The sequence below is a fragment of the Orbicella franksi genome, chromosome 8, assembly GCF_964199315.1.
Source record: "Orbicella franksi chromosome 8, jaOrbFran1.1, whole genome shotgun sequence".
Classification (NCBI taxonomy): Eukaryota; Metazoa; Cnidaria; class Anthozoa; order Scleractinia; family Merulinidae; genus Orbicella; species Orbicella franksi.
The window spans coordinates 3434790-3458400 of record NC_138152.1 but is presented as its reverse complement, the minus strand read 5'-3'; the positions used below and the strand labels follow the sequence as shown (position 1 = coordinate 3458400).

General features: G+C 38.6%; 3 protein-coding genes across 4 annotated transcripts; all 3 read right to left on the bottom strand.

Moving 5' to 3' along the window:
• Window positions 1–3342: 3342 nt before the first annotated feature.
• On the bottom strand, window positions 3343–12073 carry LOC145495998 (uncharacterized). The gene is made up of 10 exons (XM_081475601.1): window positions 11500–12073; window positions 9968–10127; window positions 9296–9492; window positions 8969–9088; window positions 8241–8397; window positions 7488–7569; window positions 6276–6328; window positions 5348–5614; window positions 4271–4345; window positions 3343–3961 (listed from the first exon to the last, which is right to left on the bottom strand). Exons 1-10 carry the CDS (start codon window positions 11983–11985, stop codon window positions 3831–3833), a joined length of 1728 nt encoding a protein of 575 aa, XP_081331727.1. The 5' UTR covers window positions 11986–12073; the 3' UTR covers window positions 3343–3830.
• A 465-nt stretch (window positions 12074–12538) lies between these two features.
• On the bottom strand, window positions 12539–16444 carry LOC145496058 (uncharacterized). The gene is made up of 4 exons (XM_081475674.1): window positions 15409–16444; window positions 14485–14561; window positions 13514–13679; window positions 12539–12960 (listed from the first exon to the last, which is right to left on the bottom strand). The coding sequence occupies exons 1-4, from the start codon at window positions 15484–15486 to the stop codon at window positions 12736–12738; spliced, it is 546 nt and encodes a 181-aa protein (XP_081331800.1). The 5' UTR covers window positions 15487–16444; the 3' UTR covers window positions 12539–12735.
• Window positions 16445–16464: 20 nt separating this feature from the next.
• Window positions 16465–22530, bottom strand: LOC145496001 (uncharacterized). Of its 2 annotated transcripts, XM_081475606.1 has the most exons (7): window positions 21331–22530; window positions 20692–20802; window positions 19663–19773; window positions 18360–18473; window positions 17439–17549; window positions 17146–17256; window positions 16465–16953 (listed from the first exon to the last, which is right to left on the bottom strand). In XM_081475606.1, the coding sequence occupies exons 1-7, from the start codon at window positions 22160–22162 to the stop codon at window positions 16844–16846; spliced, it is 1500 nt and encodes a 499-aa protein (XP_081331732.1). In that variant the 5' UTR covers window positions 22163–22530; the 3' UTR covers window positions 16465–16843. The 2 variants fall into 2 exon arrangements, with proteins under 2 accessions (XP_081331732.1, XP_081331731.1); XM_081475605.1 differs by having other exon boundaries at window positions 17146–17549.
• Between the last annotated feature and the right edge of the window lie 1081 nt (window positions 22531–23611).

The window sequence follows — 23611 nt, the reverse complement described above, 5'->3', positions numbered from 1 at the left end:
TCGTCTTAATTTACTAATAATAGACGGATAGAGAACAATGACGGTCAACAAAAATTTGCAAGAGTCCTACAACCAATACCATCGCGGCTAAACTAACCAATCAGATTACAGGATAAATGTTATCGGGTTTTAAATTCAATAGGGTAAAATCGATGCTTAAAATAGAGCAGAAACACATTTATTTAACTTGTATTCAGGGGCAGTGAATTGAAACTGCGATCTGGACACATTTAGTAGTTCATCATCGTTAGCAGCATTTCCATGGTGACAAAATTATGGAAATTAGGTTCCTTCTGGGAAATTCATGTAAAATTATTCGCTGCCATACAGTAAGTCTGCCCAAATAGTTTCTTGTATTTTGGAGTAGTTATCGGCAATTTATGCTAAGTAGGTTTTCATCAGGTTCTTAATTTTTGTGAAGGAGATGTAGTTGTTGATTAGCAGAAAGATAAATAAACTTGGGTTTGGTCCTTAAATATGCAGTGTATTCACAACTGTATTATGATAAGCCGAACACAACTATTTACAGAATGTATATGTAGTGTCTCTATAACAAGAGTTTATAATTAACTGTAACTAACATGTAAGAACCAGTTTGATCTTACTTGGCTAAACAGGTTCTTACATTTTGCTGGGGGTTTAAAAATGACAAATTTCTGCCAGCAGGAGCTAGCAGGTTCTTAAGAGCCACCGCCTGTAAATATGGAGAATCCGACGACAGGTCGAAAAATTCGGATTTTCTTTTATTGCGTCAAAAAGACCTTTTTGGTGAAGTATTTTCAGAAATATGCTTTCAAAGTTCCAGCGACTTCACATTTTTGTGAAATCTAGGAACGTTCGAAATACCGTTCAATCAACCAAGATGGCCGATGGAACTTATGCAAAATTGCACATTTTCAACAGGCCAATACAGAAAGAAGGGAACTTGCCTGGATTTCATATTTACACAGTTTATAATTTACACTTTAATCATTCCTCTGAGCTAAAAGTCATCTTGAAGTAAATATGTTTTGTCTACTTCTTGGCCGTATGAAAAATACAACTATCGCAATTTACTTTACATATAAAATTTCAACTGATTTTAGAGGGTCATAACTCTTCTAGTATACAAATCTCTCAACAAATAAAAGGTTCTAAAGGAAGAGCTATGCTAAAGGTATACCATATCTAAATAGCTAGTTTGGCCCGTGAAAATTAAGCGCGCTAGACGAAAAACTATTGAGGGTATTTTGACCAATTGCGCCTTTTTTGGACTAGCGAGCAAGAACTTCGATTTCGCAGTCATCTTTAGGAATGATCAAAGTGTAAATTACAAACTGTGTGAATATGAAATCCAGGTAAGTTCCCTTTCTTTCTGTACTGGCCTGTTGAAAATGTGCAATTTTGCATAAATTCCGTCGACCATCTTGGTTGATTGAACGGTATTTCGAACTTTCCTAGATCTCACAAAAATGTGAAGTCGCTGGAACTTTAAGAGTATATTTCTGAAAATACTTCACCAAAAGGGTCTTTTTGACGCAATAAAAGAAAATCCGAATTTTCCAACTTCAATGTCATCGAAGTCTCCATATTTACAGGCAGTGGCTCTTAAACCACTACGTCCTTGCTCGGGGGTTCTTACTGTATTTGTCGTCCATACAGAGAGAAATGAAACGACAACAACAACAAACGAACGAATGCACAAACAAAAACCCACAGCAAGGGATGCAAAGCACTTTAGGCTTCACGAAAGAAGCCATGTCAGTGCAATATTCCAAAGTTTGAATTATCGTTATAAGTTTCGATAAAAAATCCTATGAATTTTCGTGTTTTAGTAGTTGTGCGAGAATCTAGTGGTGGATTAGAAAGACCATAGTAATTTTAAGTAATAACCAACACGGCAATGACAACGAGAACGTCACTAAACAAAGGGCTTTACAACCAGTTAGAGTTCTCCACGTGCGATGTAAATCTTGGTTTATTTCTTTTCCGTTTTTCTTTTTTGTCTGAAAAACAACGACTTGAAATCACCAAACTATGCATAGCCCTGGAGAACGTAAACAACGAAGGATAATTTTCTCAATCTGCCAAAGATTTAACCCTGTCTGACATATCTATATTTCATATGGTGCTGTCAGCAACAGCCAAATGAATGACTCTGATTCGTTGTTTAAACATAAGTAAATTTTTCAGTCGACGGTTTAGTCGACGTCGCCGCCAAGGTTGCTTAGACTTCTAAATAAAACGTGCCTCTGGTCCATCAGCTGAAGTAATATTTCGCTCAGCGTCTTTAGGATATCCCTCGTGATTCCAAATGCTGCGTTTTCCTCGGCATGACACGTAGGTTTTGTATCTATATCTGTCACTTGTTATAGGGAGCGATAAGGAACATAAAATAGGCACTGTTTTCGAAGTTTCCTGTGATTTCCTTTTTTTGTTCTGTCGATGTCTATTACTCGCTTTCTCTTTGTGCAGACTTGCAACCTAAAGTATAGCTGAAAGATATGAATAACAAATGAACGCAATGAAAATGACTACAAATAAACACCTTTAACACTGAAATGCATTTTTGTACAAAGACAGTAGAAACAATGATGGATGGGAACGAAGTCTGTATTATCACTTTGGCTCGGAAGGTTGTGATGATGGCTAGCTTACTATCGCTTAGAGGCGACTCGCCATGTTTTTGCTCAGTGGCCCGCCCTTCGGAGGATATAAAATATACCAACCTTCAAGATATATTAGGAATCCTTGTTCAGTATAACTAAAGTCAGAGGTGAACTCAAGGAAAAGGTGCTCTGCAGAGCTTTCGACCATGTGTCCTGGCAGATAGCCATCGAATGTTCCTAGAGGTGTTGAAGAGGTCGAGCTTCCTTCATAGACATACAAAAAATCCCAGCCTTTCTCCAGTGAGAAAGTTGTGAAAATGAGTTTGACTCGGTGCGATGAACTTACAAGCCAAGTGCACAGATTGTAGTTATCGTAGTAGTTAGGATAATTCGGGGTGTTTAGTGTTCCTTGTTCCATGTCCGCGGTTCCATTGCAGGTAAAATTGATGGCTTGAATACGAGGGCGTTCAGCTAAGAGATAGATAAAATAACAATATTATTTAAAAGAAGCAAACATTATGCATGCAGTCATTTCATGATTTTAACCAAATTATTTCAAGTTTTCGTAATTTTCACTGGGGTATTTTTATAGGTAATCACATGATCTTAGAGGAGCTCAGTCACGGTGGTTTGAGTTGTTTTGGCCACGTACAAAATCTCCTTTAAATGGAAGGAAGTCTGAAAATATTAGTTTACTAAGATGGAACCATCAAGTAACAAGGATTGTCAAGGATGGCGAAGATTGACACGGATTGCAAACGACGAATTTGAAAAATTTAGACTACACTTTTCAAGAGGTGCAAACCGTGACTGTGCTCCTTTAAGTGCAATCTGGAAAAAAAATCTGCATGAGTAAAAGTTTCAGACTAACAAGATTGTACAAGTCCGTAGGGCAAATTTTATTGGTGGTTTTTAAAAAATCCCTCAGCCTGCCAATTTCAAAGTTGCTTCCATGTATAACCTTGGTACATGCCGTTGTTTCCATGAAGACTGTAGTCGGAATAAACAAGTAATATAAATTTATGGCATTTGTGAATAATTTTGCTGCTGCAAGGTTAACAGTAACCTTTCATCAAAGCGAGGCCTAGTCATATACCATTTGCTGCTGCCCCGACTACCAGCCAGGGACGGAATGGCAAACCATACAACTGGATGTCATCTTGATCAAAACAACAACAAAAAAACAAAAACAAAGACAATAAAAAATAAAATAAAATAAAAACAAACAAACACAACTAAAAACTAACCGGGGGTATAAATAATCTCGCAGTGTTTTCCTTCCCAGCCTTTTGGACAAATGCAGGTGTAGTTTTCGTGATTCCCAACACAAGAGGCACCGTTCTCACATGGTCCGCTGTGACACTTGCTGAGATCTGAAGAAAAAAAAAAAGAAACAATAAAGAGAAAAGAACTAGGAAAAAAAATCAAATGTGACAATGTGTCCTCAGCATTCACTTGAAACAATGCGTCCTCAGCATTCATTTGAAATATTGTTCCTACTACCAATGTGCCTGCATAATCATAACGCTATTAATTGTTTTCTCTCATTTCATTTGCCTTCTCCATCCCTCCCGACGATACCTTCCTTTTTTCGTCAAAATCTTTTGTTTAAAAACGGGTTTAGCTATTTTCCATCCGAAGAGGTAGCATTAGAAAACAAATAAACATAGAAATACTCTTACTCTTGTCTCGCCATTTAGCCTGTAATTTCCATGTCTGTGCTTCCACACGGTAAAGGTGAACACCCACAGCTGAAGCTAAGAGTCATTAAAATAACGACATTGAATAAGGCAAAAAATGCTCAAAGCTTCTTCACTTGAGAACAAAAATCAGTTGTGGCTGTTTTGCTAACGATTTAGGGCATGCATCAAAGAATTCTTGAAGACTCTAACGCATTCTAGAGGCTGCATTTGATGTCAAAAGCTTCTAACAGGAGTGACAGCAGCAAACAGAGGGCATTTATTTTAGATGACCCCTTACCCTCGATGTAATTTACTGCATTGCCTTTTGAGCCTCGGATAAACCCTATTCAGAGAGAGCCCTTCTGATCTTCAGGAAATGCGAATACTGAGCTTCTCACCGTGTAGGTCTTGCTGTATTAATAGCGTGTCGAAAATATTTCCTTTTAGGTCTACAAGGCCCGTAGGTTCATTTAGTAATAACATTATTATTACCCAACAGCGTCACCCTTAGTTCTGCCATTTAGGATGCCTAAATTTTACAAAAACGTTAAGAGAACAGAAAAACTGGGTACAACTAATCATAACTGAAAACAAAGTTTAAAAAGAAAAAAAAAATTAGAAGCAAGGGAAAAAATGCCTGTAAAACAAATACAGTTCCCACGGGAACGTCCATTTCCTTTAGAAAAAGATCATAACCTGTCATCCCAAGTTGCTCCAAGTTAAATTCTAGTTTACGTCGATAGATGTGGAGCTCACTTCATCAACGCGTTTATTAAAAACACCTCGCCAACCCCACCCCTGCTTGCCTGTGAACAGGCTCTCTAGCTGAAGATGGGGCGAAGAGAAAGCGGAAAGAAAGAGAACTTCACTCTCAGACAGTTCCGTCTCGGCCCTTCCAGCCGCGGTCAGACCCTTCTATCCGTAGCCTGTTCGCAGCCTACACCCCTGCCAATCTGAATAGCCTTGAAGGCATAGTGTCTATAGATGGTCGCATAGTGTTTATGGATAGAAGGATTCCATAAGGTTAGCATGTTTAGATGAAAATCGATTAACCCGAAACTACTAAATTCCATATACCTCCCCACATGTTTCCATCGTTATCAGTCAAGTGATACACAGAAATGGGGGCATCTGTGAAATCATGACCTGTCTCAGGAACAAAGGCAATCTCCGTGGCTAAGGTTGTGGTTTGCAAATCCCTTATTGCTAGCCAAGACTCCTTCCCAATGGACACGCATTTCGTAATGTTGCAGCGTACGTAGGCTATTCTAGTTCTTGCCACGCCATAAATCACGTCCCTTGTCCCGTCATAACCAAGAATGCTGACGATGCGCTTGTCCATGGCTGTTATAATAACAACAATAATAATAATAATAATAATAATAATAATAATGACTTTATTACCGTGTCAATTACATCTAGCACTGGAGGATCCCCACTGCTAATAGGGAAAACCTAACTAGAACTATCTAAAAATAATGTACAGTAAAGTTCTGTAAGAAAAATTAAATCATGATTTGCAAAGATGGCAGCAACTGCTTGAGATTTATCGCCGATCTTTCTTTATTTGTTAGTTTGCTCCATAGTCTTGGGCCTAGATATCGAATTGAATGTTTTCCATACGTAACAGTGTTAGAAAAAAAAGTGAAACGTGGAAGATATGTATAATGAGCGCTTGCGTGAAATTTCAAATTCAGCTTGAAGGAACGTTCAATGAGTACTGAAGTGACGATGCCAGAGCCGTAGCTAGTAACAGGCAAACCGAGGCACTTGCTTCAGTCATTTATTTTTTGGTTTTTGTCGTCTATAGTCATCATAAACACCCGAAATACTTAGGAAGAGGATTTAACCATGGACATTGCTTTAGTCATAGTTTTTTCATGAACATTGCTTAAGTCAAAGAACTTTTAACCGGACGAATCTTGTGTTCCTCCCAGGGTTGGTATCGGTTGCTTAATTTTTCGTGTTTTTTATGTTGCTTCTGGCGCTTAAATATTTTGCTTACCTATCCACATTTCATCTTCTACGTATTTTCTAATGTAGCAAGCTGGATTGCTTCTGTAAGGCACAAAATAATCATACAAATAAGAGAAATATATAAAAAAATAACTAAATAAAATAATAATTCGAACACTTCGATGCAGTATACATCATCTTTGGATCATTGACTTTACAACGATTTTTGAATTGAATTATTTATTATATATTTGTATTTAACAATTTTTCAAAACACCTCTATGAATTAAAATTGTTAAAGAGTCAATAATTGCATCATGTATTCATGTTCAAGCACGCGATTCTATGATAGCTCAGTAGGCGGGACGTAGTATTGCAATGCTTTTCTATTGTCTAGGGGATTGAACTAAAATCTATCAAAAACCAAGACAGGGTTATGAGACAGGGTACATCTTGTTGACTAGCAATACATCGATGAACTTCATGCATAAGCCGAGATTTCTGACAAGGTAAGTGTGTAGGTTTTAAGTTAATTTCGGCCAGTTAACATGGAACGAAGATGTCAGAAACGGAAATAATTTTCAGTTCAACCGTAGAGATCCAACGTACTGCGAAGCTTCGATCCCTAAAATCAGTTGTTCCACACTGAAATTGGCGGCTTTGCGAATCGAACGGAAAACAGCTGCAGCTGTCACTTGGTCTGCGAAAGATTTAATATGGATATCTTCCGAGATTTCTTTCACGATCGGACGTTAGCGACCGAATGTGTTTGCCGTTCGGCGATCACATGTAAGTGAGCTCCAACAGCCGGGGTCCAACGCCACCTCATTCCATTCCGTTCCGTTTCCATTCGATTCGATTCGTTTTGTTCGCTTTTGATTCCTTACGTTACGTGACGTGACGTTCTGCTTCAAATTTATCCTCCAGAAAGCGACATTTTCGTTTTTGGCATTGATCACCGTAAGAGTGGCTCCGTTGTGTTCACTCAAATTTCACGTTAACGCTCCAAAAATGCACGTCCAGACTTGAAATAAATAAGCAAGGGGAGGGGGAGTTTAGTACCTGAGTGAATATTTCCCCGTTCCTTAGGGCTCAGTTAGTTAAGGAATAACTTGCATATTATTCCTCGCGAACCAAAAAAGTTACCAATCGTGCGCAAAACGATACCAAGTGGTCATGTTAAAGGGATGGGAACATATAAAATGGTGTCGCAGCTATGATGTTAAAATTGCGAAGGTTGGTCGCCAGACAAATCGTTTACCTTACTACATCGCTGTTGCATAAGAAGAGTCTTCGGTTTTCAACGTCTAACAAGATACTTCGCTGATAAACTGCAGGTTTATCTGCAAATATAAACAACAGCGTTCAGGAAGGAACAGTCCATTTATTTCATAACAAGAAGACGGAGACAACGACAAAAGCAGAGAGAGAGAGAGAGAGAGAGAGAGACAAGGCCTGTAATAGTGACAGTGGCACCCCTATCCCTTGGTTAAGTTACTCGTAGGCTCCCAATTGTTAAAGCAAGGGAAGAGGCAAATGGGGCAAGTGGCAGCAAAAGAGTCATATTCAGAATCAGAGACAGATACTGAAGTCGAGGAAGAGGCACTAGGGGTGGACCATTTCATCATTTTGAGGGGAGGGGGAGTGGGGGTAGGTGAGTTTAAAAAAATACCTTGCAGTACCACAAATGTCATGCGCACGACCACTGCCGAAAAGAAATTTCAAGCACGTTCAATGAGCCGACTGAAAAGCATGGCTACATGCAAACACACGCCCCGAGAAAAATGAAAACATTCCTAGTGCATCAAAGGGTTGAAAACAATTATGCCTTTACCAATCAGAAAAAAAGTATCATGCATAACAGAGGGGAAAAAATCCTAGTGCATCAAAGGGTTAAAATAAAGCATGCCTATACCAAATCAACTCCCCCCCCCCCCCCCTTTCCCCTTCCGCCTTCAAAAGTCAGGTTGGGCGTTCAATGGCCACTAAATAATATAAAATCCAATGCATTTACCAGTATTTTCCGCAGCAGATTTTTCTCCATAAAGCTCTACGCGCATGCACACAGAGGACAACATTTCTACAGGTTGAAACTGAACGAGTCGTGCCTTCACTGGAATGGCCAGGTGATGCTTTGTTATAATATCCTCGACTACGTTGCCGAGGAACTCCTAGAGATAAAACAGTCTTTTTCAGCAGTGCCATTTCATTTTAATTTGATTTTAAGTATTTAAAATTGCCTTGAAAAAGCATGACAAACGGGATCACGATATATGTTGTATGTTGTGAACGGACTTCCAGTTGGGGCCAGTGCTAGCTAGCCGAGTGTGGTCCAGGGCAAGCGGTCTGGTGACGAGGGGATTCCAATTTCGCGTTAAACGGTTCGCTTCGCTCGCCGAATTGTTTTTTTTGTTTTTTGTTTTTTTGTTTTGTTTTTTCGCCCTCGCTGGAAGCCTGTTTGTAGGCTAGTATTCAGTTCAGGAGTAATTTGCTGCATGGTATATAATGTAGCAATTTGTTTCGTCACTAGTTTATGTCTTGTACTTCTACATGAATAATTGCATAATTATCATAATTACACAATTTCCATAATTACCTTGTCAGACTCATATATCAGCAACATTTCTTGTTTGTTCGTTTGTTTGTTTGTTTGTTTGTTTGTTTGTTTCCTTGTGTGCAATTCATTCCCTGGATTACTCTAATAAAAGGAATAGGAGATTCACGGTGAAATGAAAATATCACCTTGTTAACTCCATTTTGCTGATAAATGTTCCAACTCGCTCCATCCTCAGAATGACCCAACTTGTACTTCGTCACGCTTTCAAAGATGCCCTCATCCGTGTTGCGTGACTGAGACGCGATCTGTTAAGGTTAATAAAAAGTAATAAATATATCGTGTTGAAACTGAATTATTTAGAAAAAAAACAGAAAAGAAAAAAACAGCGTGACTTTCCAACTTAAAAACAAACAAACAAAATCGAAACTAGCTACAAACAAGTCAACAACAAAAATAATGATCTACGATCAAAAACTATGAAATAAGTCCTTTTCAATTGGCGTCACGCTTACCGCTGTAATGATATGCATCTCATTAAGATCAACCTGAAGAAACAGAGGTTCCTTGTTGAAGGTTGCCGAGCACCAAGCGTTGTTAAAGTTTAGGCGACCATTGCTAGCACTCGCCTTCACTGAATCAGAAGTGGACGAGGCCGACATTTGGGCATCGGAAACGAGTTCTTTTTCCACTCCAAGAGGAGGAAATTCGTCTGAATTAAGAAAGAAATAGGGTTTCACTATATAGAACTTAGGTGTCTAGAGTTTGCAGTTTACATTACTCGCACATGCAGGGAAATGAATCTCTTGACCTTGCTTCTTACTACTTTTCGTACCTACGTGTACTTTGTTGGGATGTTACAAAACTACCAAAAGAGAAGGGGATGTAATCGCCGTTACTATCAGGGTTAAGCTTCTTCACTTTCATGGACGTTTGGCGCCTCTTCGTTTTTAAACGAGTTCAGCATGGTTTTGGCAGCAAAGGGTATATTTTTGGATGTTAATCAAAAATTAAAAACTGACAATCAATTTAAGATGAAAGAAAAAAGACTTTCGTTGAAGTTACTTTCCCGGCATAAATAGAAAATGTTTCTAGGACTTGTTAGACTAAACCAAAAAAAAAAAAACAATTGAAACGAATTATACAGAAACTAGGGGTTAGATTCCAAACAAAACCTAGAACAAGACCTTGGGTCTGTGCTGCTGAAAGAAGACAGCCGTAAACCTCGATTCGAAGGGTACTTTCTTTATACCAAGATCTGGGCTGTATTCGAAGAAAGCGTGTGGCCGTGAGGGATTGGTAGACAGTCGGAACCGCAGAATCTCCACTCTTTACGTTGATAATAGCCTGCAAATAAAGAGATTTAAAAAAAAATAATAATAATAAATTTTAAGTCGTAGACAAGGATTTGTTAGTTTTAGTGGTATGTGACTGGTGGGTCATTCATTTATTCCGTTCTGAATCAGTCATTCAGTTAATCATTCATTCAGTCAGTCAGTCAGTCTGTCTGTCAGTCTGTCGGTCAGCCAGTCAGTCAGTCAATTCATTCATTCATTCATTCATTCATTCATTCATTCATTCATTCATTTAGTCAGTCAGTCAGTCAGTCAGTCAGACAGTCAGACAGTCAGCCAATCCATTCATTCATTCGGTCAGTCAGTCAGTCAGTCGGTCAGTCAGTCAGCCAATCCATTCATTCATTCATTCATTCGTTCGTTCGCTCGTTCGTTCGTTCGTTCATTCAGTCGGTCGGTCGGTTAGTCAGTCAGTTAGTCAGACAGTCAGTCAGTCAATCAGTCAGATAGTAATTCAGTTATTCAGTCAGTCAATTAATCATTCAGAGAGTTAGTCATTTACCAAGTCAGTAAGCAGGTGCGGGTGTTGATGGTAATCGGTGATAGTGGGTTAGGGGTTGGTCAGTAAGGCAAAAAGTCATTCCGCCCGTTTGTCAGCTTGGCAGTTGATCATTTGGTCGATCGGTCGATCAGCTAGTTAGTCGTTCGATTGTTCGTCCGTGCACTCCTTCTTTCATTCGTTCATTGTCGGTTGACGATCCATCGCACTCAGTCGGCAAGTCAGATAGCCAATTAAGCACTCCTAAGTTGGTAGTTTTGATTATAGAACGTAATCAATACTTTTCAGGCGACCTGAATACTCATAAATGCATCTTCAGTTTTAGCTCATTTAAGGTCATTCCCCAGTATTGCATTGCGCATCCCTACACGCGTGATTAGAGCGCGCATTAAAAAAGGGCGGCTTTTTGTTTACAGCTGGACCTCGCCATGGAGGTAAATCGTCATTTTCTCGCAAACGAGTATGGTGACCTATCATTTTTTTCTGTTGTTTTGAATTGAGTAATAAATTTCTCTGTGTAAAATAAATATGGACCAATTCTCAGTGTAGGACAAAAAGCAATCGTCGGAAACGTGAATTTAGCAAGCGATCGTGACTACAATCATGATGCTATTATAAGGATTTATATGGGTATAAACAAGGTGCTGTTGCTCCTAAACGAACATGAGGACCCCTCATTTTTATTTCAAAATTTAAGTTCCTATAATATAAACAATCAATAGGCAAAGTTTCACAAAATCTCAGTGCAGGTTCTATTTCAGTGGAATGACCTTAAATACTCAAAAGTGTGTAACCTCCAGCTTTAAATACTAACATACAAAAAAAAAAGAAACCACTTAATTAATGTAGAATAATCGTTCCAGACCTTTGGAAGCAATGCCTTTTCCTTCCTCCACACATCTCCGTTCGTACTTGTCAACGCATCGAATGTCCTGACATGCTCTGTGGAGTTTGGTTTTCCTTGTACTACGATCTGACATAAAACAAAGCAATAACACATCATTGCATACATTGTCGAAGCTTCATTATATTCTGTCTTCAAAAGAGTAACGAACAAAGTCAGTGTTTTTTGTTCCATTTGAAACGGTGGCTCTTGTTGAAAGGACAGCATGACTATTTGATATTTTCCTTCAAACAATGTTTTTGAACAAACCATTTTCAGCTGCATAGGAGTCTTGAAAGCGATCTGTAGAAACTGCCCACTGTCAATAGATGCAGATCCACCAACTGGAGACCAGTACCCGGCCCCACCAAACCTTGCTTGGTGAGGACTGTGACCGAGTGAGAAATGAGTTTCTTTGTAAAATGAGGATGAAAGAAATTGGCTTTCCTTGATACCACCACTCCTCATTCCCAACGGTTGTACACAAGATGAATCTATTATGCAAGATAAATAAATTAATTTTTGTAAACACCTATATATAGGAATCTCAAGTACACCTTCTTCCTTAAACCATCTTTCTGTGTTTCTCGAAGATTTGATGACATAATGTCGGGTTTGAAATTCTGGGGCCCAGGGGCCCGTTTCTCGAAAGCCCCGGAAACTTTTCGAACCCGGAAAGCCATAGCAAAATCGCGAACCTTACGATGGTTACAGACCTGTTTTATTCACTTTTTCTTAATATGAACAGAGGTTCCCTTCATACAAGAAGTTTCAGACGTATACACTTCTCCGTTTCTAGAAACAGATGAAATAAAAATAGCTTCACGGGCCCGAAAGGTTTCCGGGGCTTTCGAGAAACGGGCCCCTGGATTCTAACAGTCCCAATAAATTTTGATTTAGTTTTGTTGAGTGCGACCTCAAGTGAGCACATGATTACAAATATAATTTGTTTTTATCGTTTACTGCATTTCGTTGTTTTCACACGGGTGTAATTTCGACGAGAGTGTGTATTACATGTCTCTTTGTTGGAGGAAATCTTAAAATACCCTCCAGCTCCTATCTTTACGAGCTCTGGAAATTCGCTGGAAACCGAAAATATTATTTTTAGAAATAAGTCACCCAAGGGTATCTTTGAGCAAAATATGAGCAGTTTGCCGAATGGATCGCTCAACAGCGTTTCTCTATACTAAAAGTTGGCCATTCGTAAATCTGTTTCTCTTACAAACCTAAAACATAGAAATAAAATGACGTATAAATGTCCTCTGTGATTTTCTCGACCCTTTCTCCAGTGTTAGGGTCTGTGTAACTGTCTTGATCTCCGCTGTATGACAATGTTGCTATCACGTGACCAACATGCAGGCGACCAGCCTCGGTGAGTCTATCGGGGTCAATAGACAGATCATATTGACCTGAGAATACATCTTGTAGTCGAAGTCTGTTAAACTGAAAAGCAAAGGCAGAGTTATGCACTTACGACCGTCCACGCATTACTTGGCATCTTATAGCACTTTTTTAAGTGGATAGAAAAGGGATCGAGAAATCGACAAACAAGACCAAGATGAGATTGTTATCGGTCTATTCAGACCGTGCGTCTTTGAACTTCTTGGACTAATGACAATAAACTTTGGGAAATAAATGCTGGGAAATAGATCTTATCAAATAAAGAGCCTCTTCTTTTTCATTTGTGGGTTCTCACCAGCATAAAGAAACAAGGTATAAACAATAAAGAAACAAGGATGGTTAAGGATGGAGAAGATTTTCACGGGTTACAAACGACGAACTTGAAAAATTTAGGCTTAGCTTTTCAAGATGCGCAAACCGTTCATCAATATTTGACACACATAGGTTACCTGGTGGGTAGCCGGGAATGAATGAACGACTTAATTGTCTAGGGGACTTAGCTAAAGCACTATCTAGCGACACCGCATAGATAACAATGCTAACAGTATGACCTTGCACATTTTAAAAATAACAGAGTTTTCCAGAATTGTATTACCTCTATGTTGTTTTCTTGCAGAACGTCTGGGCTTTTTGATTCTGGAGTAGCAATAAACGAACTTAATTCTCCTTTAAATGACACCTCGCTAAGAAGAGTTACTTGAGTTGCATCGGATGACGAACTGCAGTCGTGTGTCAAATTCAAGTGGAGTTTTGTTTTGTTTCTAAGGGAAATGGAGAAAGAATAAAATAAAACAAAATAACGGACTGAACAAGTGATTCTTGAAAGGCGAATGATACAAGAAAAATAAAATTATCTGACAACAACAGTCCTCGTGATAGGTCGAGTATTCGTCATTTTGTTTCTTGCAAATAAAATGTATCCTTTACACTGTTTTTCATACCCATTTTGACACAGCATTTATTTTCTATTTCAATTCTTCACAAGGTTTGAGCAAATAAACTTAAATATTATCATTTTCCATATCTATTTTGCTTCCCGTAAAAAACCTTTTGTTTCTTTATAATTGGTTTCTGCAACATCGCACGCAATAATAAAACCAGGTAGTAATAGATGTCTCCTTATCTCTGAACCCAGGCTCCTGACTAGTCTAAAAGAAAGCGGTGAAGGAACTTGCTCTCGTGATTGTGTACTTTCTTGTTTTAAATACAGCTTCAAGATTTTTTCCCCTTCTTTTCTAAGGATAACTTATTTAGGGTTCTATTTTCGTTTCCGGCACAGTCAGGCTGAACACTTGTTTAGTGGTTTCCATGTGATTGCTACCATCAGTGAAATTTTCTTGCAACGGTCGTAATTTGTTTCGTATTGTATATGGAAACCAGCTTTAACTTTGACTTCAGGTGGAATAATCGATAATGCATCATAACATGATGGATCGATTAAAAAAGAAAAACAAATGCAGCGTAGAAACAAACAAATACTTTAAGCATAACAATAGCTGGAAGAAAATTAGAAGAAAACAAACTTGAGAAGTGCTAAAATAAAAAGGAAGTTATAACTCAACTTACCCTTGGAACAATGGCTCGGTATCATCTACCCTGAGTTGCAATTTTAATTTTGGTCCCCTGTAATCAAAGCCAAAAGCCTGTAAAAAGAAAGAAAATATCGGTTGTAAACAAAAAAGGGTGTTAAACTAAACATCTGGTTACCTTAGGATGACCTCAGACATCAAAGCCATGAATAGTTAATTAACATCTTGTTTCCTGTTTTTGTAAAAAAAAATTCAGCAATTTCTGACGGTTTCTGATGAAATGGACTTATTGCTTTAATACCAGTAAAAAACAAAACCATAACAGACTGACGTTTGAAAGGTAGTTATTTGTAATTCCAAAAATTATCAAAGATCTCTCGTAATGTTAGTTCCACAAATGTTGTATTTGGTCTATTTGAAGCATGTGTATCTTTATCCCTGGTTGACAGTTGCTCTTGTGACTTAGAATATAACCTATAGTATCAAAAAGCAGGGTTTCTAAATGCGGTTTGTCCAAGAAATAGCTGAGAACTGTTCAAATGTTTAACTGCCAGCCGAGAACTAACGTTTTTTCTTTTTCTTTTTTTTTTTTAACTGAAAGGCAAGATCTGAGATCTGCAAAATGTACCCGGATAACTACGAAATCACCGAAAACTCCACTGATAACTGAGAAACCAGCACCTCAATCGAGACCCTCGTAAAAAAGGAGAAAAAAAGAAGCAGTACATCGACTTCATTGGCTGAAATTATTAACTCTATATACGCACCAAAACGAATGTTTAAGAATTGTTATCGATAATGAGATACACGAGACAAATATAAAATCCTTATTCATATTTCGTACTTCCTAAATTACACCTAAGGAATAATAAGAACTACTATGTTCGATAGACATTCACTAAAAGAAATGCAGCATTACACATTTTAATGTTTATTTACTTAAAAAAGGGTTCATACTCACCTTTAAAAACCCTAGACTCAAAATTACAATCTGCATTAGAGGGACACGTCTTTCCATGATGCTAGACACGCACTGCATTCCAAGAGTGTTTCAAAATTTATCCTTCGAAGAGAACACTGAACAAAATACAACAGGAAGTTTTGCCATGCAGGATGTTTTGTTACGCAATATGCTATGCGGTGTTGTTTTCCCTTAATCTTTATTTTGATCTAACAGAGATTCCAGTCGACAATCACACCACCTTGAGGCCGTTTCATGAATGTGCATGGTAGCGGGGGGTTATAAATTTAATTTTATTTAATGTCAACAATTTATTGAACAAAGAACGCTCTAGAAACATGTCCATCTGCCAATAATAACAACCAATAACATTATGGTGAGGAAGTCTGAAGTTAAGTTTAAAGGTCTAGACGAAGGTGATTAGGAAAGCAAATCTAATTCTTAGCATTAAGCATTTGACCTCAGCCGATATTGCTTTGCCTTAAATCACAAAGTAGCTAAGGATTAATTTAGACGCTATGACGCTTTCGAACGATATCCTCACCAAACGTTAACTTTATTGTCCCTTCGTTTCCATTTCTTTGAAAAAAAAAACAACAAAAAAACAAAAACAATGAAATATTTATCATTACTTAAGAATCATGTGCGGTCGCTTTTATATTGGTAAACAGATGATAATCGGTCTTGGATTCGCAATGGCACCCAGCAAAACGAGTTACTACAAAAATGTTTCGCTATTACATAATTTTATAAATGGTAACAATGACTTTTCCCCACTAGAGAAAGTTAACGTTAATTAACGTGCATAATCTTTTAAAATGTTTTCAGTTCTACTCCTTACGGCAATAACAAGTTGACAAGGCAAATTTATTATTATTATTATTTTTTTTTTTTTTTTTGGCTGTACGGTATGTACAACAAACTAAGGGCATTCACAGACTACAAAGTCAGTTGTCAAAACATTTAAAAAATATAAAGTTATCGTGAGCAAATAGTTTTCCTTTTTCTAAAGGAAATCGACTTGAGTTTTCGATAACAAACGTCTCTCGACAAGATTGTTTTTTTTTTTTCATGTTCGTTGACGACTGCCGAAAATTAGCTACATCGTATGCAATTTTTTTTTTGCCAGCGGTATCAGCGCCTAATTAAATCATGGCCTCTGACATAATTGGCGAACGAAATCTACCAAAATCTCGCAAAAGAAAAATAAATAAATAAATAAATATAGTCATTGATTTTTTTGACTTGAAGTCTGAGGAAAATTTTCAAAAAGCCACCAACTCTGTTCTCTGCCGTGGCATTTAGCATGTCATGTCCTGATAAGGGAGAACAGCTTTACTCATCTGGCGGGTGTGTGTGATCTTACAGTGAAGACAAAGGGCACACAAATTTTCACACTTCCAGAGTCTGGCGCGACAAAACGCAAACCACGCATTTAACATTTGTTGCAGCTTTTTGCACAGTTTTCGTTCATAAAATCTGGATTTTTTGTACACTCTCCGTCTTTGGCCCAACTTTCACAGTGTTTTTTCTTATCCTTGCAACCTGTGAGAAAGATCAAGTATAGAAATGTACTATAACGGTTAGCGACAAAGAAGCTGCAAGAAAAACAAATACACAAACAAACAAACAAATAAACAAACAATTACTATGATAAAAAAAAAACAAACGACCAAACAAACAAACAAACAAACAAACAAACAAACGAACATAATGAGGTATGCAGGCAATACGTACACTTCGAGCAACTTTTCCAGCAATTTTCTTCCATAAATGTTTTATTCTTCTTGCATTCACCATATTTCGCCCAAAGTGGGCATTTGTTTGGATGTTTATCGACGCATGGAGCTGCATATGAGCAGAAAAGAGAAAAAAAAAAGGAATTTCAATCAAAGTGTACTGTAACTGTTGGCCTACTGCCATAAGAAGAAAATAGAGGAGATGAAGTAGCAGAAGCAGGAGCAGGAGCAGAAGCAGAAACAATAGCAAGAGCAGGAGTAGGTCGATATGGAAATATATTTCCAGCTTACCACAAAATGAACAGCTTTTCCAGCAGTTCATCAACATAAAGGGATGGGTCCTAAAACACTGACCATTAGCTGCCCATTCCACGCAACCTGAATGCTTGTTTTCACATTTTGCTGAAATGAAAGTTAAAGAAACGTGAGCATGAATTATCTCCTGGATGCGATGCTAGTTCCAAGCAGGTTAACGCCAATGATTTTCACCGATTTTCCAAACCAATCGCCAGAACCCATTTATATTACCAGATGGAGAGAGGCACAGTTAGGGTTGCTATTGGTGTCTTACCAGAATGCAAGAAGCAATGACGCCTCTCTCTCTTTAGTCAATGAAACTACGTAAAATTTTCTTCGCAATCGGACGACCGTATCGCTTTCAATATCAGAGAGGCAACTCATATCTTTTAGTATGAATTGCTAACACAGCACGTGGACTAGCTCTAGTAACATCGTGCATTGTTAATCAGCTAATCTATAACTATAATATATCTTTGTTTTTTTCTCGTAAGAGATTGGACATGATCAATCTAAGTTAACAGTTGACTGTGAATGATCGAAACTGCGTCGTACATGCACGACTGAGCTCGAAGTTAGAACTCACACGGAAACGGTAAAGAGAGGAGAAGCTATGCATTCTAAAAAAACACTCATTCAAAAAGTTCAAAGTTCAGATGTAAGGTAATTCGAATCGAAGAAACAAAAATCAAAAAGCACAATCAGTCTGCTTATCTCTCCTTCCTTTAAGACACTAATAGACTGAAGACAGACAGACAGATAGACAGTCAGTCAGACAGTCAGTCGGTTGTTGAGACAGTCAGTAAGTCAGTCAGTGAGTCAGTCAGCCACTAGGTCAATCGTGGACACAATCAGTCAGTTCGTCAGTAATCGGTATCAGTTTATCGGTCGGTCGGTTGGTCAAAACTCTCTCACCACAACTCGAACAGCTCTTCCAGCACTGCTTCTCCATAAAATTTCTGTTTGAAGAACACTGGCCATCCTTTGCCCACCTGATGCATTTTTCAGGAAATTTGTTTTGGCAAGGAGCTTTCGATAAAAAAAAAAAAAAACACAATAAAATTAATCAAACGTTCCTTTTAAGAATTTGAGAAATGCAAATACTAGGTAATTTAAATCGTAAGCTTATACAATTTACAGCGGAATCCAGATTATCCGACCGGCAAAGCGGTAACTAAACTCTTATTAAATTTTCAAATTCGCTTAAGCGAATTGTTAACGTAGTATGAAGCGACATGTAGTATTTCTTCCCCGCCCCACCTCCCGCTTGATGGGATACTACTCTGTCACAGTGTAATCACCCCCTTCTCCCACCCACAACGGAATCCACCGTAGGAAAAAAGATGGCGGCTGCACATTTTGCCACAATGCCTTGCGAACCTAACACAGCCTAAAAGGCACAAAGAAAGCCAAATTTTTACAGCATTTGACCCTGTTCCAAGGACATTAAGTAGCCTAGGTTTGGAGATTTTGTAACGTTTCTGTACGATTTTATGAATGTTGCTAAAGTTTTAGTGCACTAAGAACTATGGGTAAATATACCAGCCGCCATCTTTTTTTCCTACGGAGGATTACATTCGCCGGTAGCCACTTATATATCAGGGGAGAAGGCCGCTCTGTGAGAATAAAATGATCTGCGTAACACGAAGAAAGGAACTCAGCACGAGGACCAATTAGTTTCAAGGGAATCGGTTGATCCAAGTAAGTGCATTTTACTTGTTCTAGACTGCAACACGCACAACACTGTCTGCTCCACACCATATTCTCGGACTTAAGGTGGCTGAACACAGTTTTCGCGCGCGCTTGTGCATAAAACAAGCATGCCGTCAATAGATCATTTTTTTTACTCAACACCATCACTATCTGCTTTCTCTCCTTAGTACTCTCTTGGTTTTGCAAGTGTTTATTAAAATTCGATATCTTTGTATAAAGTTTTAGTCTGAAAATGCTATACCATAATATCTAAATGTAACAGCAGAAAGTTTCTTGTATTATGTCCTCTTCATGCATAAGAATTAACCCTAACCCATAAGAATCATGCAATTGCTCGGATTAATCCTTCTTCTTTATGTACTGACATTATCAGTGGATAATGATTTCAAACAACTTTTCCTTCTTTTATAATGTACCACTATGTACTACTGAAATCAAAGATTAGAGGTAAAAATATGAGGTGATTAATTATTAACCGTTCATTTATCTCTATGACTAGACTAACCGCATCTCGAGCAGCTTCTCCAGCATTTCTGTTCCATAAATTGCCAGTTTTTTCTACACTCGCCATGTTTGGCCCATTCTGCGCACTGGGTTTCTTCATTTTCACACTTTGCTGCACAAAACATCAAAACATATCAAAAGAAACAAAATGTTAACAGGGCAGGGCAAGGCAATCAAGGCAAAACATCGAAGTAAAGAACACAGAATTGAACTAAATTGTTTGCCTCGAATCAATGGAAAATTGCAAGGCGCAACGCGTGTGCGTTTTTTTTTTTTTTTTTTTTGCGTCCTTTAAACTCGGGTGATGTAGCAGCTCTCGTAAGCTCTCACATGAATGGCTTGGTACCCTTTGAGAAGACAATGGAAGAAACAACAGAAACAATGTCTCTCACCCCAAAACAATATCAGTTGCTAATAATAAAGAGAATTACAAGCTCACGAGAGCTGATACACTTTAAAATACACTGTAAAACTCGAGTCCTTCCACAACGGGTGTCTCAGGAATAAATCTGATGTATCTAACCACACAAGATCTCGAATTGTTGCTATGGAAATCAAACGAAGCCAAATCCGAAGCCTAGGCCACGTACCTAGCACGAATCAGGGTTCCGTTTCTCGAAGGTCCCGAAAAGTTCTCACACCCGGAAAGCCATAGCGAAATCTCAAACCCTATGATTACAGAGCTGTTTTATTCACATGTTCTTAACATCAACAGAGGTTCCCTTCATACAAGAAGTTTTAGGCATAAAGAAGTTTCGGTTTTTAGATAATGCCTTTGTGAACCCGAAAAGTATCCGGGGCTTTCGAGAAACGGGCCCCGGGCTCGTATACACTACTGGGAAAAGGGAAACCTCCTTGTCGGTCTAAAACTACCTGGTGCCGAACTGTCATGGCTGAGCTCAGAGAGATAAAACCCAGACGAGGCACAACATATTGCCCAAAATAGGGATAAATGGAGACGGATTGTGGATACCTTGTCTCACAGAGGACGAAGAGGATTAAGGTAAGGTAAGTTTAGTTGCGTTCCTACCACAGTTGGTGCAGCTCCGACGACAGTTGGCAGTCATAAAGGGCTTGTTCTTCGAGCATTCTCCTTTACTGGCCCAATCTATACAGTGCTTGAATCTATTAATGCAAGGACCTAAAATGTACGAAAATAGAGGGTTAAAAAAATATATCAGAATTTTATAGGATATAGAACGCGATATAATCGTAACTACATGTAACTGTCTCGTGTGGTAAAATGCTGGCCATTGCTGTTTACTGGTCAACTTAAATAATTGAATATACAAACCATCAACCCCATTTTCAAAGTTGTAAGAATTGTGAAGTAACCTTTTCAAACGAAAGAAATTGAAGATATTCTTCATATCAACCATTGTAAGGGTTATTTTAAGTGTTTGCCCTTTTGCCTTGCTGAAACACAACATGTAGCCGCCGCGGGCTGTTATTGCAACCCCTTCATACTCAATGATGGCTAAATGATCAGATCAAGGGGGTCAGATTTTCTTTGTTCCACGCTCGTACAGTGATGAACATTCCATCTTTTTTTTTAATCCGATAAATTATTTGCAATTAATAGTTAAACTATGACCCAAAATTCTGTAGCTAGGTTGCAATTAATAGTTTATCATCACTGAAAGGGGAAGTTATTTTGAAATAGGCTTACCTTGCTGCCCTGCGGCAACGTGACCGCTCATTACTGTTCCACTCGACACAGGAATGATTCCGGGTAGTTGCGCGGCACCCAAGGAAATCCCAGGGATAGGCTTAGCACCGGAGGTTTGACTACCTCCTATCAATAGCGGAAACGCCGGATTTAAAATGATCTGCCCATTGGGAGTTAGAACAATGCCAGGGGCAATAGTGATGTTATATCGACCGGGCTTCACCGGAGGTTTTGAGGTGGTACAGGGTCCCAAAGTGGGATTACATGAGACATTGGTCGAAGACGTCACAGCGATTGTAGGGGTAGGGTTCGGGGAAGTCGTGACGGTGGTACCTGAAGATGTCGTCGCCTCACTTGCAGGCATACCTGTGGTTGATTCTCCGCTTGTTGAACTTGCGCTAGGTGATGTTGTAGCTGAAGGAGGCACAGAAGTAATGGGCGCTGGAGTTGTCTTGGAAGCATCGACGCCATTAGATACAGGTTTCTTGGCTGGAGATGCCACTGCCTTTGCTTGAGCTTGAGTGGGAGAATTCAATTCTACAACTTTTCGTTTTGCGTTGTCCACTCTAGACAAGAGATTCTTCAAAACTTCAGCAAAGGTGCTATCTCTCTTGAAACCTGTCTGCTCATCAGATTGATGCTTGGTAGCATTCAGATGAATTTTGCTTTGAGCTCTCTCGTGTCGTTCTTTGGTCAGCAAATGTCTTGTAGAAGAGTTTTTCCTAGATGAGCAATTACTGCCGACATTGCATTTATTGTAATTGTTTCCAGCTACCAGGTGAAGCGTTGTTGCCAAAACAAATATGACTATTTTTGGATAGCCTCTGGGCATTTTTCAAGAAAATGACCGACCTTTCTGTATTTGTTGCTTTAATAGAAGAAGAAGTATCTTTCTCAACCGATAATTTCTACCTTAACACCTCACATTTCACACAGTCCAAAACGATCTACACTAGCGATTGTTACTAATTGATGATCCATAAGCAGTTTACAAACCGTGGCTTCCGCTGCCAATATGATGCGTCCGTTAAAGTTGAGCTGGTACAGCGAAGGATCTGAAACGTGTGAAATAAGTCCAAAAACAAATAAAAATGTTCCACACCACTGTTTTGCTAAGCAAGAAGATCAACAAGAAACTAAAAATAGTCAAGCAGGTTGATTTTTCTCATAAATGTTAATCGAGTGAGCGTGTGAAACATAGGACTGGCCACCCGCTGGTAGGTTGCACCAGACTTCTCAAAAAGTCCTTAATATATCACATGAGAAACAGGTCAATAATTGTCTTTCCGTCGCAGTGAATGGTCAACTTAACAATCAATAACCCTGCTATATTCACTGGTTTAAAAAGTGTGGCAGATATAGTCAGCTCTCTCCTAGCCAGCCACCAGGGCAAAAGTCTTTCATATATCACATAAAATAAGGTCAATAGCTGCCTATCAGGCGATGCGAATGGTTGACTTAAACAATGAATAACCCCAAAGTATATCACTGGTTTGAAATTGAACCAGCTGAAATTATCTTTTTCTCAGCCAGTTATAAACACCGGGAGTCATCAACAATTACAACATTATCCTCGAGATTACTGGAGAAAAATGCTCATAATACACCAATTAATCTAACAAAATAAACAGCAATTTTCGAAGAGTTAAAATGATTACTGATAAAAATAACAGTGTGAGCCACTGAGGAAACGAAACTTTTAAAGGGTGGATCTGATTTTCGTAATGACTAAATTTTAGTATCAATCCCTTCGATCCCTTAATAGAAACACCAGAAAAGGCCGCTAACATGTCTATCAAAAACATCGCGTACATTAATATTTGACGCTTTCCTGCCATTTTATTTTGTTATTTTCTGTCTGTTTTACGCAAGCCTCGTATCGTCCATTCTCCGGTTAATTTTGCATTCAAAAGAGCGTGCTTGTTCTAACTTTTTTTTGCAAATAGGGATACATTTCACTGGAATTGTCACACGTACGATTTGTCAATTTTGACCTGCTGTTTTTAATTACATGTAGTTTCAGTAGTCAACTAAAATCATCGCTTTCGAAAGAAACGTTTTTCAGCAAACTAACTTATATGTATATAGCATATGCATAGCTTTATGCATAGCTTTCTTTGCAAACTGAAGAAATACACAACACGTAGACAATAGTCTCAAACAAGACTGGCTATTTGGAACCCACGTCAACGGAGTTTTTTCAACCCATTTAAGGCATTAGCAGGAACGCTCGATGGCTTGGACTCGGTTTTTCAAAAGATGAATTCCAAAAACTGGAGAG

Bases quoted from the DNA above. Each gene is read 5' to 3' on its own strand.
- LOC145495998 (XM_081475601.1), bottom strand. From the start codon at position 11,985: ATGAGGAGTGGTGGTATCAAGGAAAGCCAATTTCTTTCATCCTCATTT. The intron at 9,089-9,295 runs GTAAGCGTGACG...TAACCTTAACAG, and splicing joins AGATGCATATCATTACAGCG to ATCGCGTCTCAGTCACGCAA. The intron at 5,615-6,275 runs GTAAGCAAAATA...TTATTATAACAG, and splicing joins AGAAGATGAAATGTGGATAG to CCATGGACAAGCGCATCGTC.
- LOC145496058 (XM_081475674.1), bottom strand. From the start codon at position 15,486: ATGCAGTGCGTGTCTAGCATCATGGAAAGACGTGTCCCTCTAATGCAG. The intron at 14,562-15,408 runs GTGAGTATGAAC...TTCTTTTTACAG, and splicing joins TGAGTCTAGGGTTTTTAAAG to GCTTTTGGCTTTGATTACAG. The intron at 13,680-14,484 runs GTAAGTTGAGTT...CATTTCCCTTAG, and splicing joins ACCGAGCCATTGTTCCAAGG to AAACAAAACAAAACTCCACT.
- LOC145496001 (XM_081475605.1), bottom strand. From the start codon at position 22,162: ATGCCCAGAGGCTATCCAAAAATAGTCATATTTGTTTTGGCAACAACG. The intron at 19,774-20,691 runs GTAGGAACGCAA...TGTTTTGTGCAG, and splicing joins TCGGAGCTGCACCAACTGTG to CAAAGTGTGAAAATGAAGAA. The intron at 16,954-17,145 runs GTACGTATTGCC...TCTTTCTCACAG, and splicing joins CTGGAAAAGTTGCTCGAAGT to GTTGCAAGGATAAGAAAAAA.